The 15559-nt window shown below is 41.9% G+C and overlaps 1 protein-coding gene across 2 annotated transcripts; it reads right to left on the minus strand.

Annotated features, from left to right (window-relative positions):
• Window positions 1–1719: 1719 nt before the first annotated feature.
• LOC135407365 (protein ERGIC-53-like) lies at window positions 1720–15329 on the minus strand. 2 transcript variants are annotated; one of them, XM_064642341.1, is made up of 14 exons: window positions 15122–15329; window positions 14223–14377; window positions 14031–14138; window positions 12340–12401; window positions 11536–11635; window positions 11297–11420; window positions 10884–10942; window positions 10153–10285; window positions 9264–9457; window positions 9086–9156; window positions 6501–6651; window positions 5647–5768; window positions 4636–4704; window positions 1720–2359 (listed from the first exon to the last, which is right to left on the minus strand). In XM_064642341.1, the coding sequence occupies exons 1-13, from the start codon at window positions 15312–15314 to the stop codon at window positions 4668–4670; spliced, it is 1509 nt and encodes a 502-aa protein (XP_064498411.1). In that variant the 5' UTR covers window positions 15315–15329; the 3' UTR covers window positions 1720–2359; window positions 4636–4667. The 2 variants fall into 2 exon arrangements, with proteins under 2 accessions (XP_064498411.1, XP_064498410.1); XM_064642340.1 differs by having other exon boundaries at window positions 1720–4704.
• Between the last annotated feature and the right edge of the window lie 230 nt (window positions 15330–15559).

The raw sequence follows: 15559 nt of genomic DNA on the forward strand, positions 1-15559 counted from the left end.
ATTGTACACACACACAAATCAATGATAGTGTGCAATAGCATTTTGATGTCTTCAGTCTTGAAGCTCTCTCTCACTTTCACAGAGACCAAACCACTCCCTGGAACACACCACCTCTGAATTACAAACCTGCTGGACTAAAAGGCCATAGTAAAATCACAAAATTCAGGCTACTGAGTGGAAATACTTTTGTATTTACACAAGAAATGGGATTTGAAAACTGAGATTCTTCATTAAGCAAAAAACCTGATGCTTTTTATCCATTAAAATTTTATCCCAGTGGACAGAAAGTACACTGAGTGGTTTTTGTTCATCCACTTTTCACATGGTTGGTTTGTCTCACAGACCAATGGGGCGTTACTGCTACAATGCCTTTTTTTCCAAGAATGTAATCCCCCAAAAAAGCAAATCAGATCTTCCCAATTTTGTTTCCCTTGGGTTTCTGTCAGCTCTTCCCCAGGCTGTCTCCACGTGGATCAGCACTGTGGGCACAGGAGCAGTTTGTCTGACTGTTCTGTGTGCTGTAATACAGCCTGGGTGCCTTTTGCTTGGGGTTCTTTCTGCAGGTCCTCATCTTCCAAACTTCTCTTCCCATTATTAGACTGGCCAGGTCTATTCAGGTGAAGCTTTGCAGGATCTGCTCCCTAGGTCACAGACTATTTGGGGAAAGAAAATCACCTGCTAGGTCACAAAAGGTCATGATTTGGGGTTTTGAACATCCTACTATGACTGATTGCACATGCCTTAATGAGACATTCTGTAATTTTGATTATCTAAATGGTTCTCCATGCACTCTCATAATTTCACTGAGAACTGAGAGATGGGAGGATTCCAGTTTGCTTAATGCTTTAATCTATATTACAGCCTTTCTAATTAAAGCAGACCTATTACTATTAAAAAAAAAAAAAAGGAAAAAAGGCAGGATGTTCTCTAATGCTGGATTATTAGTGATTAAACAAGAAACTTTAAGTTTCTTTTTGAAATTGAGTACTACTCGGAAGCATGAATTTCAAATAACAATGAAACTACTTTGATATGCTACAAATACCTTAGAAAGCATTTTTCTTAAAACAAAATGCATTTTTATAACAACTGTGCCCTTTCAGAATGATGCATAAGTTGCAGGACTTTGTGGGCAGAATAAACTTTTGACACGTGACCAACTCTGCCCTTGATCACAAAGTGAGCACACTCCAATAGAAGTTTGAGATAAATACAGTCAGCATTTTCTCTGTGCTGTGACAGGCACGACTAACTGTTCAAATGCTGTCCCACAGCACCAGTACTGAGTGCCAAATGCCCGTGGAGTCCCCTGGCAGTGGCTGGTTCCCCTTTATTGGAAATCCTCCCCCTGGCACAGGGAGCACCAGTGTGCTGTGCTGGGCCCTCTGCAAACACCTCCAGTGGCAGGGCTCAGTCTTCTCCAAGGGGATGGGGAGTGTTACCTCAAACTCTGTGCTCTTGGTTCTCACTGAAAAGAACCTTCCCTAACATGGGCAGATTCAATTCAGGATTCCTCTCCTCCACTTATTACAAAATTGCTCCTGGCTGGAGGAAAAATGACCGAGAGGGAATTCAGCCTTGGAATGCCACTAACTGCCCAGTCTGAGGCAGGACTGACCCCAGAGCTCTGGGCAGGCAGGCTCTGAACAGAGGGTACAGAATGCTTCACAGGCACTTGCTTGGATTTCATGGACATGCACCAAACTAAAAGAAAAAGGCTTACTAAAAATATGCATCTTTATTCAAATAAGGTTATATCTGAACTCCAAGTGTCAATTTACATTAGTCAGAAACAAATATATGAAAATGTCAGCCGTTTGAATTTAAAATAAAAAAACAAACCAGTAGACAATTCTTCTGTTACAGTAATTGATCCATTGAGAAATGTCAAATTTTCTTCAAAGAGCAAGTTACAAACCATAGCAGGTAAACTACAAACTGTAAAACAGGTGATTTACAAACCGTATTGTGCATTTTACTTTTGAAAGATTCAGATGCGACCATGTATTTAATATACCCTGACCAGGACAATCAGATTCTCTTGTCACTGCCAAATATTTGCTACTTATCATCCACAATTCAAATATAATTATTAGACTTGTTCTCCCTCATACTGTCAAACTGGATTCCAAGTTGTCTTCTCCTCCTAGTTGTGAAATCTTACTTGATAAGAAAAGAACCACACTACCAGTGTTGAAAGAAACTTCTGGTAGCCAGCTTGACTGACAAATATTCTTACAGTCCAAATTTGTTCTATCACTTCGAGGACAGGCAGGACGAAATTGGAGCTGGGCAATTGGGAGCTTTCTTTAGATCCAGTGAGTGCTGAGGCAATTATGGGAGTTCCAAGGAGAGGCAACTGTGGAATGAAGCATGAAGCAAAGTTATCAGCTGTCTGGTGTTCTGCTCTGGACCACTTGCTCCCTAAAGCAGAAGTTTCCCCGCTGCCCGTGGGAGACGTGTCCGATCCAGCAGCAGCACAAACACGTGAGCTGAGCCTCCTACTGAAGGGACAACTGTAGGCTTCAAGTTTCCCCTAGACATGCCCAGCCTTCTCTTCTGTCTGACAAAAGAGCCAGAAGGATGGGCTGCTCCAGCTTTAGAACAGAGTTATGGTTGGGTAAATTCACAGTAACAAAAATCCAGGCTTTTCCCAATGGATACATCAGAGCTGCTCCCCATTACCCCACACAGGCACCCCCTTACAAACACACTGGCAAGCCCTGCTGTCCAAGGGCCTTGCAAAGCCTGCTGTGAGAGGAGCAGCTCTGCTGGGATGTTGCACTGGTGGGAGAAGGCCTGTGGTTGAGAGGAACAACACTGTACAGCTTCAGAAAAAGTTAAGAAAATAGATTTAGTTACAAGAGTCAGGGTTGTAATAGCTTAGACTCAAGGCACCTGTAAATATCTGCTGGTGTTGAAAGAACTGAACAGACAAATTCTGATGTGTTACTCTGGCTTCTCTGAAAGGTTTTCTGCTTTGATTTCCCCATCTATCCCACAAGACTAGCCTGAGGCAGTAGTTTCTCCAATTAGTGCAGTAAAATCTTCTCCAATTTCGAAATGAATCTCTAAAGCTACCCCCCTTACAGAACACTACATCCTGCAGACGTGTTAACTGGGGTGTGGGCAGGATTCTTTTCTGGGTACAGCACAGGCATTCACTTTTTGGACTCTGTATTTTAAGTAGCAGAATATATTGCATAGATATATCATCCCTCCAAACTGACAGGCACAATACTGAAGTGTTCTTCATTACAGTGAACTTGGCAGCATGTGTTGCACTCCAAGGGAGTAAGTAGACTATAGAAATGCAGTAGTAGTATGTTAGAGAACAGAGAATTTTTGCAGATTCAGACAAACAAATTAATAGTTAAAAGTGAAATATTCTGATGCATTTGTGTATTTTATAGAATTTTTAAAATCCACAAAAATACCTATTCTAACCCTACACACAAAACTCAAGGACAAAGTTACCACAGATATGTAAACAAGGCAAAATGATTTAATTTCACATTCCTAAATTTGGCTCTCTGCTTTTTCCTTTCTTGAAGCAAAATGTTCATTTGATAAGCAGTATCCAAACCACATGTTCAGCCTTATGCTTTTGATATTAAAGCAGGAATTGACACAAAATACTGGTTCTACAATAGCTCCTGGATTAACAAACATGTCTGAAGCAACACCTTGTGAAGAAATGGTTTAACACCTAATACCTGTACTTTAGAACACTTGCCATGTCCAGATTTAAATCAAAGCATCTGTATTTGATACATGAAAGACACAAGACAGCTTTATAAAAGTAAAGACATATCCATACACTAAACATATCCTTAATAAAATCAGATTTGAAGAGGTATAAAGCAATAATCTTTGCTGGAAAAGTTCCACAAATCTCCAAACAAAATTACAGACAGACTTGAAACTACAAAAAAAAGAAATCAGGCCCACAGTATACTTGAAGAAACTACTTTATCACATTTTCTCTCACTGCCTAAAACCAAAAGCCAAAATAAGAACATAAGGCTTTCTTTGCTTGTTCTGTATAATTTGTTTTTTTATATCAACAGTCAGAGTCTTTGTGTTCACATATTAAAAAGTGTTTAAATCTGTATTTCATAAAGAGTTAGAATTAACAAAAATATTCTTATACTTTTAAATCCAAGTGGTAAACAAATAAAATGCTTATAATAAATTTTTACTCGCCAAAAAAAATTACAGAAGAATGGGGGGCGTTCTTCTTCTTTTACCCTCCCCTTTTTTTTTAACTGGTATGTCAGAACACTTGGTAGCAAATTGTCTGCACGAATCATCCATCTGCAAATCACACTGTGAACAATCCCCAAACCTTCAATTCCCTCCTCTGGAATCCTGACAAAAGCAGAGGAATTGGGCATTTGCCTTTCTGTACTGATGAGAAAGGTGGCTGAAAACACAGACCTAGACAGGGGCTGCAGTCTTCCCCCATCCAACATTTGCTCTGCTGCTCCACAGTCTGTTTTTAGCTTTAGCATCAACCATTTAAATAAGAACTCATTTTGTTTAACAAAATTCAATAATTTACAATATTGACGTGTATCGAACACTAGAATTTCCCTCATTTACACAAGTGTAGAATTTTCTGTGCATACATACTGCTCTTATGTACACACAAAAGGAACAGGTCATCAAAAGAACTTTTTGGCTGCTGCTTCTTGTTGGCTCCTGAAAAAAATGCAGAAAAGAATTCAAGTACTTATAGCATAAAACTAGCTAACTGGTTTAAATTTTCATTTATTTGAGGATTAAAAGATTCCATTCCTTATCAACAGAGACTTAAGGAAATCAAATATAAGTCATATCACAAAAACAGGATGTTTTCTATTTACAAAGACATTGGTAGCATCACTATTGTTTCAATTTTGCATCAGGCACAGAAGGAATAAAAAAACCTCCACATTCTGGACAGAAGTCAGAAACTGTGAAAGAACATACAAACTGATTTTTAAAAAACTTTTAGCATTTTTAAAAGCTTCTCACTATTTGACTGGCCTACAGATCATCTCAGAAAAGGAAACACATGCAATTAAGCAGGGAAAGAATTTACTTGAAATAGGATTTCCTTTTTCCTCTGGCACAGAACATATTTATTTCCTTAGTGGACAGAGACACTGAGGATCAACCACACACAGCTGCTGGACTCACAAGGGCATCCCAAGGAACTGGAGGGGCCCAGCCCCTCCTTTGTCCTCCCCAGCCATCGTTCCAGCTGATGGGCACAAGTTACCCACATCAGAAACACCCCCCTGCACTTTGCAGAGCAGCACACACACCACAAAAGCTGGTGCTGGCAGCAGCACTGCTCTGGTACCAATGCTGCTCATCCCTCCCCAGGGGTAGGAAACAGCATTTGTTCTCTGCAGGGCAGCACAGCTATTCTGGTCCCTGCTCCTCATTCTGAGGAGTGTGTGTGAGAAGCAGGAGGGAGGACTCCCAGGCAATGGTACATTATCCTTTCCATCAATGCAAATTGCATTTCAACATTATGGCTTCACAAGGAGGAGGAAGAGAACAGAAGAACCATCCTAATTGGTTTAGCCTGTGACTTGGTCAGTCACAAGCTCTAAAATCCTTTGCCCTGCTGTCTTTAGGTACAAACACACTCACCTGTACATGATATAGCCAATGAATAACACTGTTTGCACTGCCATGAATATGATGAAATGCATTGTAGATAAGCACGAGGGAAACGCTGGCAACTCTGGGCACTTGGGTTTGTCACTGGATGGCTGAAGAACAAGAAAGACAATGTTTGAGAAAAGAGCAAACAAGACATACCATCAAAAGACTTACATGTAAGAAAAAAAAACAAGGTCTTTGCAATGTGATCTAAAAATCAGAACACAAGCAGAAAAAGGACAGAAATTACATTACTCTGAAAAATCAGAATCTTACTCATCTAACTTTCCCTTTTCGCCTTTATGTTTCTCAGATAAACTGATTTATGGGGGTTGTAGGGGAAAGAATAAGAGAAAAAAATCCCATAAATTTGGTAAATTAATCAAGAACCTTCTGTGGGCTCATAAACTAATTGAACTTAATTGCTACGTAGGCTAGACCAAGGTGATGAGCACAGTCATCTTTCACACTTAGAAACCTTAAGCAGAACCTGCCCAAGTTTGCCCTGATTAAAGCTCTCCCTTCTGTGCAGAAGCAACACAGAATCTCCTCTGTGGAGAGCTGTTAAGTAGGGGGACAAACACAAAAAAAAAAGCACCCAGAAAACCTAATTGCTTGACCTTGTTTCCACAGGAAATTAGACTAAAAATCTTGCTCTTTGTGCAAAACTTCTCATCAAGACACAGATCATGCAGTTAGGTCAAGGCACTGCAGTTTTAGCGAGGCAGCTTAATGAAGGATTAATTGCTCCGTAAATTGCATGCTGGCTCATCCTGCTTTTCACCAACAGCCAAAGAAAGCAGTATTACAGTCATGCTTTGCACCAGCAGCACAGAAATTACCATATTTCGTTGTGCTAAATGCTCAATGTCCCTCTTCACTAGATGAAGGTGTTCTTTGATGTCATTGAAGTGCTGAGTTGTCTCATAGGCTCCTGCAGAGCCGGGGTGTTGAGCTCCACTGATGGACCTCAGAGTATCAGCCACGGAATTTCTGACACAAAACAAACAAGAAAACATCTTTCAACCCAGAGCAGCTTTCCTACAAACAGCAGTTATTCTGGACTCCCATCAGGTCAGAAGAAGCAGTTTGTAACACATAGTTGCCCCAAAAGGCAGAAAGCATTTTTTCTAGCTTTCAGGAATACCTGTCAAGAAATAATCCCTTAATCAAACTCTGATTTTAGTGAATTCCACAGCCAGTTTCCATTTGCACAGTGCACCATCTCCCAGAGTCACGCTGAGAACAAGGGCTGGCAAATGTTCTGTTGCTACACATCTGCTCTGCCTGACTGTCTGAAACAAGAGTTTCATCTGAGGCTCTGGCTGAGGCTTTAGGATAAGCAGAGTTTAATGCAATCTTTGAAGGAAACCAAAAGCTGTTTGAGAAATAAATAAATAAAAGCAGTCATGTAAGAAATAAAAATAACGAAGAGGCTTTAGGGATAAGAAAAGATTTAGATACATCCTTGTTTCATGATTATCATTTATATGAGAAACTCATTTCCCATATGCATTGTCATAATACTTAATATTGTCTTCATGGGAATTCATTTTGCTTCTACAACAAACAAAATTAAATCCATGAAAAGTTGAGGTTCCATAACTAATTTTGTTTTAGGTAAACTAGTCAATGAGAGAAAAAAACGTAATCTCTAATCAATATGTTTATATAATTTTCCCCTACTGTGCTGTTTCTTTTGAGTTGCAAAGAGGATTATTCTACAGCTAAAATATTTATCATGTGATTGTTAATCTCTTCATTATTAACAGAATAGACAATCAAAATGTATGTCTTCGGATTTCTTTTTAATTTACTTAAAACTTGACATTTTGCTCAGATGAGAGCTTCCTTCAATGCCTTCCCAGTGCACTCCTCACTCTTTGGACAGTGCTCAGCAATTTTTCACAGTATCTCAGAGTGATTTGTTTTGGGAGGGAACTTTAAAGATCATCTCATTCCACCCCCTGCCATGGGCAGGGACACCTTCCACTAGCCCAGGTTGCTCCAAGCCCTGTCCAACCTGGCCTCCAACTGTCTCACATTGGGAAATAAAACCAATCTCCCCCCCTGGCTGGAATAGTGTTCACTGAGGAAACTGGAAACAAGGTATGATCATCACATTTCTAAGTGTTACACAGAACTGTACTACTGAGTCTGAAATAGGCCTTATTCACTGTGAAAACAGCAAGTAAACTGATTATTATTTACCTGTACTTTCAATTAATGTTCTAATAACATATTTTAGAACTGAGTTTCTCACTGGAAGATTTTTTTCTTAAATAATCCAAGCAAACCCATGCGACCACCATCATACCCACTGCCCAATAAATGCTGACAGTACTTCTGTCTCTCCACATCCCTCACACTGTTTAGCTTGCCCCACTGTTTTCAGTGCTAGGACACAAGTGGAACACTCCCTTTGTTCTTCTCCCTCCTGGTAGCCCATCTCTGTGTAATTAAACTGGCACACCCACTCTTTGGTAAAAGCCAAATAACTTCCCTAAATGTTTATATTTAGCTCTGCATTAACGATACCATGCTGATGGTTTCCATGGTATGAACGTGCAAAATTCTTCTGTAATCAGATGGTTCAGAAATCCACAAATCTTGACAAGAAAATTACTTGGACTGTAAGTCCAGGCAACAACGGGCTGTTCATTTCTATCCAGAAATAAAGCATTTCTTTAATCTAAGGAAAATATTAAGATGATGTTACGCAAACTCTTATCTGATAAGTAGTCACTAAAAGGGCAGACTGCCAACGTTAACAAGAAAATCTAATTTGCTTGCAAGGTATAAAGATTTGTCAAGAATATTAACATAAAAGCTTTCGTGGAAGAACAAGTGCAAAAATGGAAGTACTCTAATCTTCATTCTACAAAAAACTGACCTACTTAGATAAATCACAAGAGCTGCCCTTGAACTAATACAGGAGAAAGAGCCACAACTTGTTTTTCTCCTTTTTTTCCTTCTGTTTTTAAACACAAGGTAGGGAATGTTTTAGCTACCATAAATGAAGGGCTAAAGCGGCTTAAAGCCATTCCTGATTAAGACAGCAACAGTAAAACATCTTAAAAGAAGTACACAGGCATGCCCATCACACACAGGCATTTTCTCAAATCCATTCTAGCAGTATAGCACCTTCAAGGTAAAGCTTTTCTTCATTGTGTTTAAAAGGGACTGGACTTACCTGCTGAAGTGGAATCTTGTGATTAAAAAAAGGCAAATTAGGGGTTTAGCCATCTTAGGGACACAAACTTACTTTATTATAGAAATTAAATGTATGGAGAGAGTCACCACTAAGGAACTGACACAGAAACTTCAAGTTTGTCAATATTCTCTCACTGAAATAATAAACAGGATTTAAAAGGTGGGAAATCAGACAAAATTCAAAACACACCCTTAATGTTTAGAAGGCATTTACCTTATTTCATTTACTTGTCTAATGACCTCTTCCTGAGTTTTCACAAATGTCTCAATCTCTTGCTGGGAAACCTGGTGTGGGGCAGGGGGAGGAAAAAGATCAACATATCTTAGAAAAAGCAAATCAGTCACACTGCCAAAATTCGGCTGGGCCAGGAACCACCAGGGCTTTTATTTACCTGTCCTTGTTGACCTGGCAAAGCAGCTCCTCTCTTAGCAATCTCATCTGTGACTGCAGAGACGTATCTCCTCTGCTCATCCAGAACCATGTCCAGCTGCCTGTTAAGCTGTTTGATCTCCAGATGAATTCGATTCTGCCCCTCAAAGATCTGCCTCAATTCACGATCACTCACAGTTTCGAAAGCATCGTCCGCTGATGAGAGAACAGCACAGGTGGTTCTTACAAGATAAAATGGTGTAGGACCTTTAGAACAGTCATAACTTATCACTGTGCAATAAAAATGGCAACCTGAAATTTCAGGTTTAGATGGCTAAACATGCATATATATCCATTCCTGGTATATATGCATTCATACACAGCTAATACAATCCACAGAAGTAAGAAATGGCTTCCATTATACTTCCAAATAATCACATTCTTGTTTGCTCAGCATTAGGCAAGCATTAAAAAGCTTTTCCATGTAAGCACACGTTCCAACATATTCACTAACCCATCTTTAACAGATGGGAAAAAAAAGTTTTCTATGAATGTGCAGAAACAGACTAAAAGATGCCCTTTCAAATAACAACAAAAAAAAAAGGTCATGCTTGCTTAATCACCACTTTACAGAGGGATGCATGACCTTCTCTCCCTTCTGTTGTTACATGCAGATCCTCATAATTCCCACCATGTTTCCAGTCATTTGTTTTGCTTTCAATCCAGGCATGACCACAAGAACTTTCTATTTCAGGAAACACTTGCCAAAGAAATAACCAAAGAGTCTCAAATAATGTAATTAACGACAGTGGGAGCTTAGCAAGATCAGTCAGAGTATCAGGCCCTAGTTCTGATCATCCTGGAAAACGAACATCCCCCTTGACAACTGAGAAATGGCTCAGATAACTTGCCTGGCTGTCCTTGCACATCAGGATGTTCCTTTTGAAATTCTTCCTTCTTTTTATCCAATTCTTGTTGAAAGTGTTCAAACTCTTCTTGATACTTCTCTTTATCTTTTTGAGGAATTTCTGCATCTGGTGTTGGCTTTAAAACAGTATCAGGGGAAGGGGGCATGTGTGAGTTTTTTTGTCATGTTCTGCACCACTCCTGTGTAACTTACTCTCCAGCAAGGCTGCTCAGATTTCAGATGTGAACACGTAACACAAGCACTGGAGCACATTAAGCTCAAGTGAGAAACCACACATTCCCATGGAGACCCACAGCTTTTCCCCAACAGACACGTACTTTCTACTACTAAAATGTAATCAAGTTTTACAAGCACAGATGCTGTTTAGCAGCACAGAAACATTCTAAAGGTAGGGCAAGTTGAAAGCAAGAACACATATTTGCCCACTTTCCAAACAAAGTGTACTTTTTAGTATTTCATGTTTTGATTTAACATCAGGATTTTTGTTGCTTCCTTGATGTTTCCAGAATTCTGGTCTTAAAAACATTAATTACAATACTACCAAAACATAACAGTACCAGTTTCATTTTTCTAAAACAGATGATGTCACAGCTGCATGCCAAAATCCCAGAACAGGGATGCCAAGTGTGACTTCAGAGGGAATGCCATAATCTGGTGCTGCACATAAAACATATACAATAACATACTTTATTAATTATGCATAAAAATGCTTACTACTTCCTTCCCAGGCTCAGTCAACTGGAAGGTCAGAAATGACAGGACATCGTGATCATCTGTATTCAACAAACAAAACAAAACCATGTTACAAATCCCAGCACTTCCCAAGTCAACTTTCCACCTGCAAAAGATCTTCAAGAAACAGCAGCCTCCCAAAGTCCTCCCAAGAGTCTGTGCAGTGGGGAACGAGACTGTACAGGGGCTTTGTCACGACAAACTGAAAATTCTTCTGCTGTAGCCAGGAAAAGGCCTAAGCATATCAGTAGTTTGGGAATGGGAGAGGATTAATTACATCATCATGGTCAAGAATTGGTATAATGGATCAACACTAGCAGTAGAAAAAACTCCAACTTCTCTTGCAAGCCCTGCAAGTCCCCACACCATTTGTCCCAGTTTTAAACATTCACTACCTGCAAGTCCCCCCGTTGCTGCAGATATTCCAAAGTACCCCTGTGAGGGCAGCTCCATGTTCTCCACCTTTGCACACAGTTCATAGTCGTCCTTGTCCGGAGTAAAGCCATTGTTCACTGACACCTGAAGGGACAAAGGCTGGAATTAACACAGGGGGCCTTTGGGTTTTCACACTTCAACAGTGTCCCACTGAGGAAGCTGAGGGACACGAGCAGTTCCCCTGTCTCAGGGCACTCACAGTCAGGGTTTTTCTGTAGTAGGTGATCTTCACTCGCACGGGGTAGGGCTTGTTCCGGAAGTCCCTCAGACAGGAGGCCAAGGCTTGTGTGGCACCATCACTGCACACAGAAACAACCACACCTTAGGATTTACCAGCTGAGACGAGAAAGCACCAACCTATTGCTCAGCAACATCAGGACAGTGTCTCAATAGGCAAGTTTTCCAAAGCCTGTCCCCTAAGTGCACTGAGCTCTTCTGCAGTCTGCAATCTGCAGTACCAGGTGCTTTGCACAGGACACAGCACAGATGGGATGCAGGAATGGGGAAACCTGTTTGCTCCTGAGACACATTCCTGCTTCTGGGAACAGAGGTGGAAGTAAGCTGTAGTCCAGACAGCACCAACTAAGCTGGATACCTCCCTCCTCAGAGAACACAAAAAGGTGTCAGTTGTGTTGTTCACAACAAACAATCAGAAACCAAAATTAATCCAATTAGTTTTAGTAACAGGCAATTAGCTTTCAGTTAGTCACTTCTGTCAGTTATAGGCTGTGTGTGGAAGATACCTATGAGCAATGAAGAGGTAAAAAGTCTGCACCTCTATCTGAATTCACCCATCCCAAAGGACACATGCCATTTAAATATCCATCAGCTGCCAATTTCTGTGCTGTTACTGCCAAAGCAGTATTTTAATAAATAGAAAACCTCAAATATAAAGAAAACAACAAGGTTTCCTATGAACAAAGCCTTGTTTCTCAAAGCCTTTCATGCAAAATTTCATCATTCAAAAGCGAGCATTCATCAATAACACTGAAAATAAACTTACTTCTGATGGTCATACAGAAGCTTTCCATTGTTGCCTACAACAATCACTCCAGGGTTGTTTTTCTAGAAAAAGAAATGGCAAACAAATGGAATAGTTTAATTTAAAGTGAAATATAAGTAACATCATTGACAGCCTTTCTGTGATAGAGCACCTTAAGTTGTTACACCTCAGATGTTTTATTCCTTTGGAATTTCTGAATGACACCAGCAAGCTGCATGCTCTGCAAGAGACTGACACGTTCTTTGCATAGTTAGAGGTGGGAAAAATACCTACAAGTTAAGTCCCTGGGTATACTACCACCTACCATAACTGGGCAAATGCAGAAACACGGAATCCAGTTTGGGGAAATTCAGATGTAGTGAAGACACAGTCCTTGAAAGTAACAGATGACTTAGAACATCCAACTTTGGATGTTTTTCCCAGTGTTATGTAGCCAAACAGACACTATGTTGACATCCTACTGACCTCGTCACAGTCATTAGAAAAACCTTAGGAGCTTTCTGTCAGAGACTAAACAAAGGCTGTTGAACACACTCCCAGTTATCTGAATTGCTAGAGGATGAAAATGAACTAAATGATAATGGCAAAAAAAACTGCAGAAGAATTTCTCCATACTGGGACTGTAGGAAGTCAGAGATTGTAATTTAAAAAAGTCTTAGACACTCCAGTACTTAAGACATGTCAGACCAATACAGGCATGACCAAGACTTCTGTTTCCATTAGAAGTGACACATCATCACTTTAGACAAAGGGTTTTACACCACACTGACTGAACTTGTCGTGGTCAGTCCCAGTGCTATCAGAGTTCTGGCAAGCAGTGCTGTCCATGAGAAACTTTAGGCAGGTGGCATCCTCAGCCAACTAAACTATGCCACTGTCCATGTTTATGCCAGAAGTCAGGAAAAAAAAAAAAGGAAAAGGAAAAAGGATCTAAAAATCTGTAGTAAGTTGAACAATACTCTGATTCTATGTCTTGTCTCTGAAGATCAGAAACATAAACATCACCTTCAGTCTTTCAATTTTTTATATATGATAAAGTTTGCTGTATATCAAAAGCCATCTGTAGGGGGAAAAAAAGGCACATACACCTACTAAAATATATCTAAAATGTCTAAAAGCAAGCCAAAGTCTGTAGGGAAAGCAAAAAAAGCAAAGCAGGCCTACTACGTATTATTAAAGTTTCCCAGGATCATTCTGGGCTGGAACACTGGAAATTGAAAACAACACCTGTCACTCCCATCTGCCACAGAATTTTTGCTGCTGTTCCAGAAAAAGAGCATCTCTGAAGACAGACACAGAAACTGGTGTTCCCACAGTGTTGTATTTTGGTACAATATCCCTCTTCCAAAGCACACATCTCCAGATGTATCAACACCAAACTGTGCACAGACATTCCAAATTTCGGATTATACATATGTACATGGTACCTTCCCTCCAAACCCGACACATGAACCAATGTTCAGTGGAGATTCATGATGTGTTATGCTTCAACTTTCAAGCTTAAAAAGCAAGTGTGAAAAAGTCTAGTAAAACTTCTGTAAGGGAAACTTGTCTATTTTATTTTATCCCTTTGAAGTAAAAGGCAGGAAGAGTAGGAAAATAACATCCTATTTTTTCCACAACATTACATGTATGAAACACACCAGAAATTAGTTTATAGTCTTTACTAGAAGAGTTTACTTCCAACTAACCTTTCCATCATTGTCAAAAGAATCAAAGAAAATTCCAACACCGTTCCATTTATCAGCTGCCCCGAAAACAGGACCTTCCAAGCCTTGCTCTTCTGTAAACCAGACTGCCTATGAGGAAAGCAAGAAGAGTCCTAAGTGAAGATCCCCTGTTAAAGCAGGGCCGTTTGTTTCAGGGAGATCAGGTGTTCATACCAGTCCATCAGCTCCAATGCGGCCTCTTCCTGTAACTCGAAAGGTCACTTCGACTTCCCAATATTCAAATATTGACTTGTTTTTCGTCCACACTGACCCTTTTTGGCTTTTCAAAGATGTTGTTATACGAATCTGATCTGCACTCGGTATGGCATCTAGAAAGGAAAGGAACCAACACTTTATGTACAAAAGAGAAAATATTGCAAGTGCTTAACTAGACAATTAACAAATCTTCCAAACTCAAAAATTTTCTGGTCTCCTCAACTAGAAAACAGTTTTCAAAATAACTTTTTAGGCGAGTACTCAGCCACTTGGGGGCCAGGGGAACCCAAAATTAATGTCAAATAAAGAAAATGAAAAGCACAGCAGAAGTTACTGCAGAGAAACTATAGGAAGGCAGAACCTTATGTGCTGTAAATGTCAATACCTTCTACGTGGGGGGCCACTAAGGAGAAAAACCTTTCTGAGTAGAATGGAACATTAACCCGTACTGCAGAGAACACACAGCCGGTATAGACGTTGTTCAATTAAGCCGTATTTGCGAAAGCAGAATTTTCATTTCCAGCTCTCCCATGACGAAACTCGGCACTATCTCTGGCCGTGCCGAGGCGCGGGCGGCCCGTCCGCGGTGCAGCGCGGCAGCAGTGACACATCATCACTGCCGGAGTCCCCTCCCCACGGCCGGGGCCGCCGCGGCACAAGGGCGCAGGGGCCGGGGGGCCGCGGGCGCTTCACCGCCACCGCCGCGCCCGCTCTGCGCCGCCGGTGCCACCGGGGGGCACGGCCGGTGCTCGGCCCGCCGGCCCCGGCCTCCTTCGCACGTTCCCCGGGCGGCCGCTGCCGCCTCCGCCGCAGGAGCGCGGCCGGCCCGGCCCCGCCGCCCCCCGCCCGCCACTTACTGCCCGTGTGCACCCAGAACGGCACCGTCCCGTCCGCCTGCACCAGGTGCGGCCCCTTGAAGCTGTACTTGTACTCAAAGCGGCGATGCGGCGCAGCCGCCGCGCCCTCTGCCTCCTGCGCGGCGGCGAGCGCCGGGCAGACGAGGGCGAGCAGGAGCAGAAGGATGGCGAGCAGGGGGAACCGCGCCGCCATCTTGACCGTACGGGACGCCGGGCACGGCCAGCGGGGCGCCGCCTGATTGGCCGAGCGCGGGGGCGGGCACGAGGCGGGGCGGGGCCTCGACACAGCCCACTGCCCGGGGGCGGGGCCGGCGCGCGGGGCCGAGGGGCGGGGCCGAGCGGCAGAGTTCGGTGTGAGGGGGCGGAGAGAGGAGGCGGAGTGAGGGGTTCGGTGAGAGGGGGCGGTGTGAGGGGGCGGAGAGAGGAGGCGGAGTGAGG

This window comes from Pseudopipra pipra, chromosome Z (genome assembly GCF_036250125.1).
Source record: "Pseudopipra pipra isolate bDixPip1 chromosome Z, bDixPip1.hap1, whole genome shotgun sequence".
Lineage (NCBI taxonomy): Eukaryota > Metazoa > Chordata > Aves > Passeriformes > Pipridae > Pseudopipra > Pseudopipra pipra.

Excerpts from the sequence above, each read along its gene's own strand:
- LOC135407365 (XM_064642341.1), bottom strand. The coding sequence starts at position 15,314 with ATGGCGGCGCGGTTCCCCCTGCTCGCCATCCTTCTGCTCCTGCTCGCC. Across the intron at positions 14,378-15,121 it reads GTTCTGGGTGCACACGGGCA|ATGCCATACCGAGTGCAGAT; the intron begins GTAAGTGGCGGG and ends TTTCCTTTCTAG. Across the intron at positions 6,652-9,085 it reads AGACAAGTAAATGAAATAAG|AAATTCCGTGGCTGATACTC; the intron begins GTAAATGCCTTC and ends GTTTTGTGTCAG.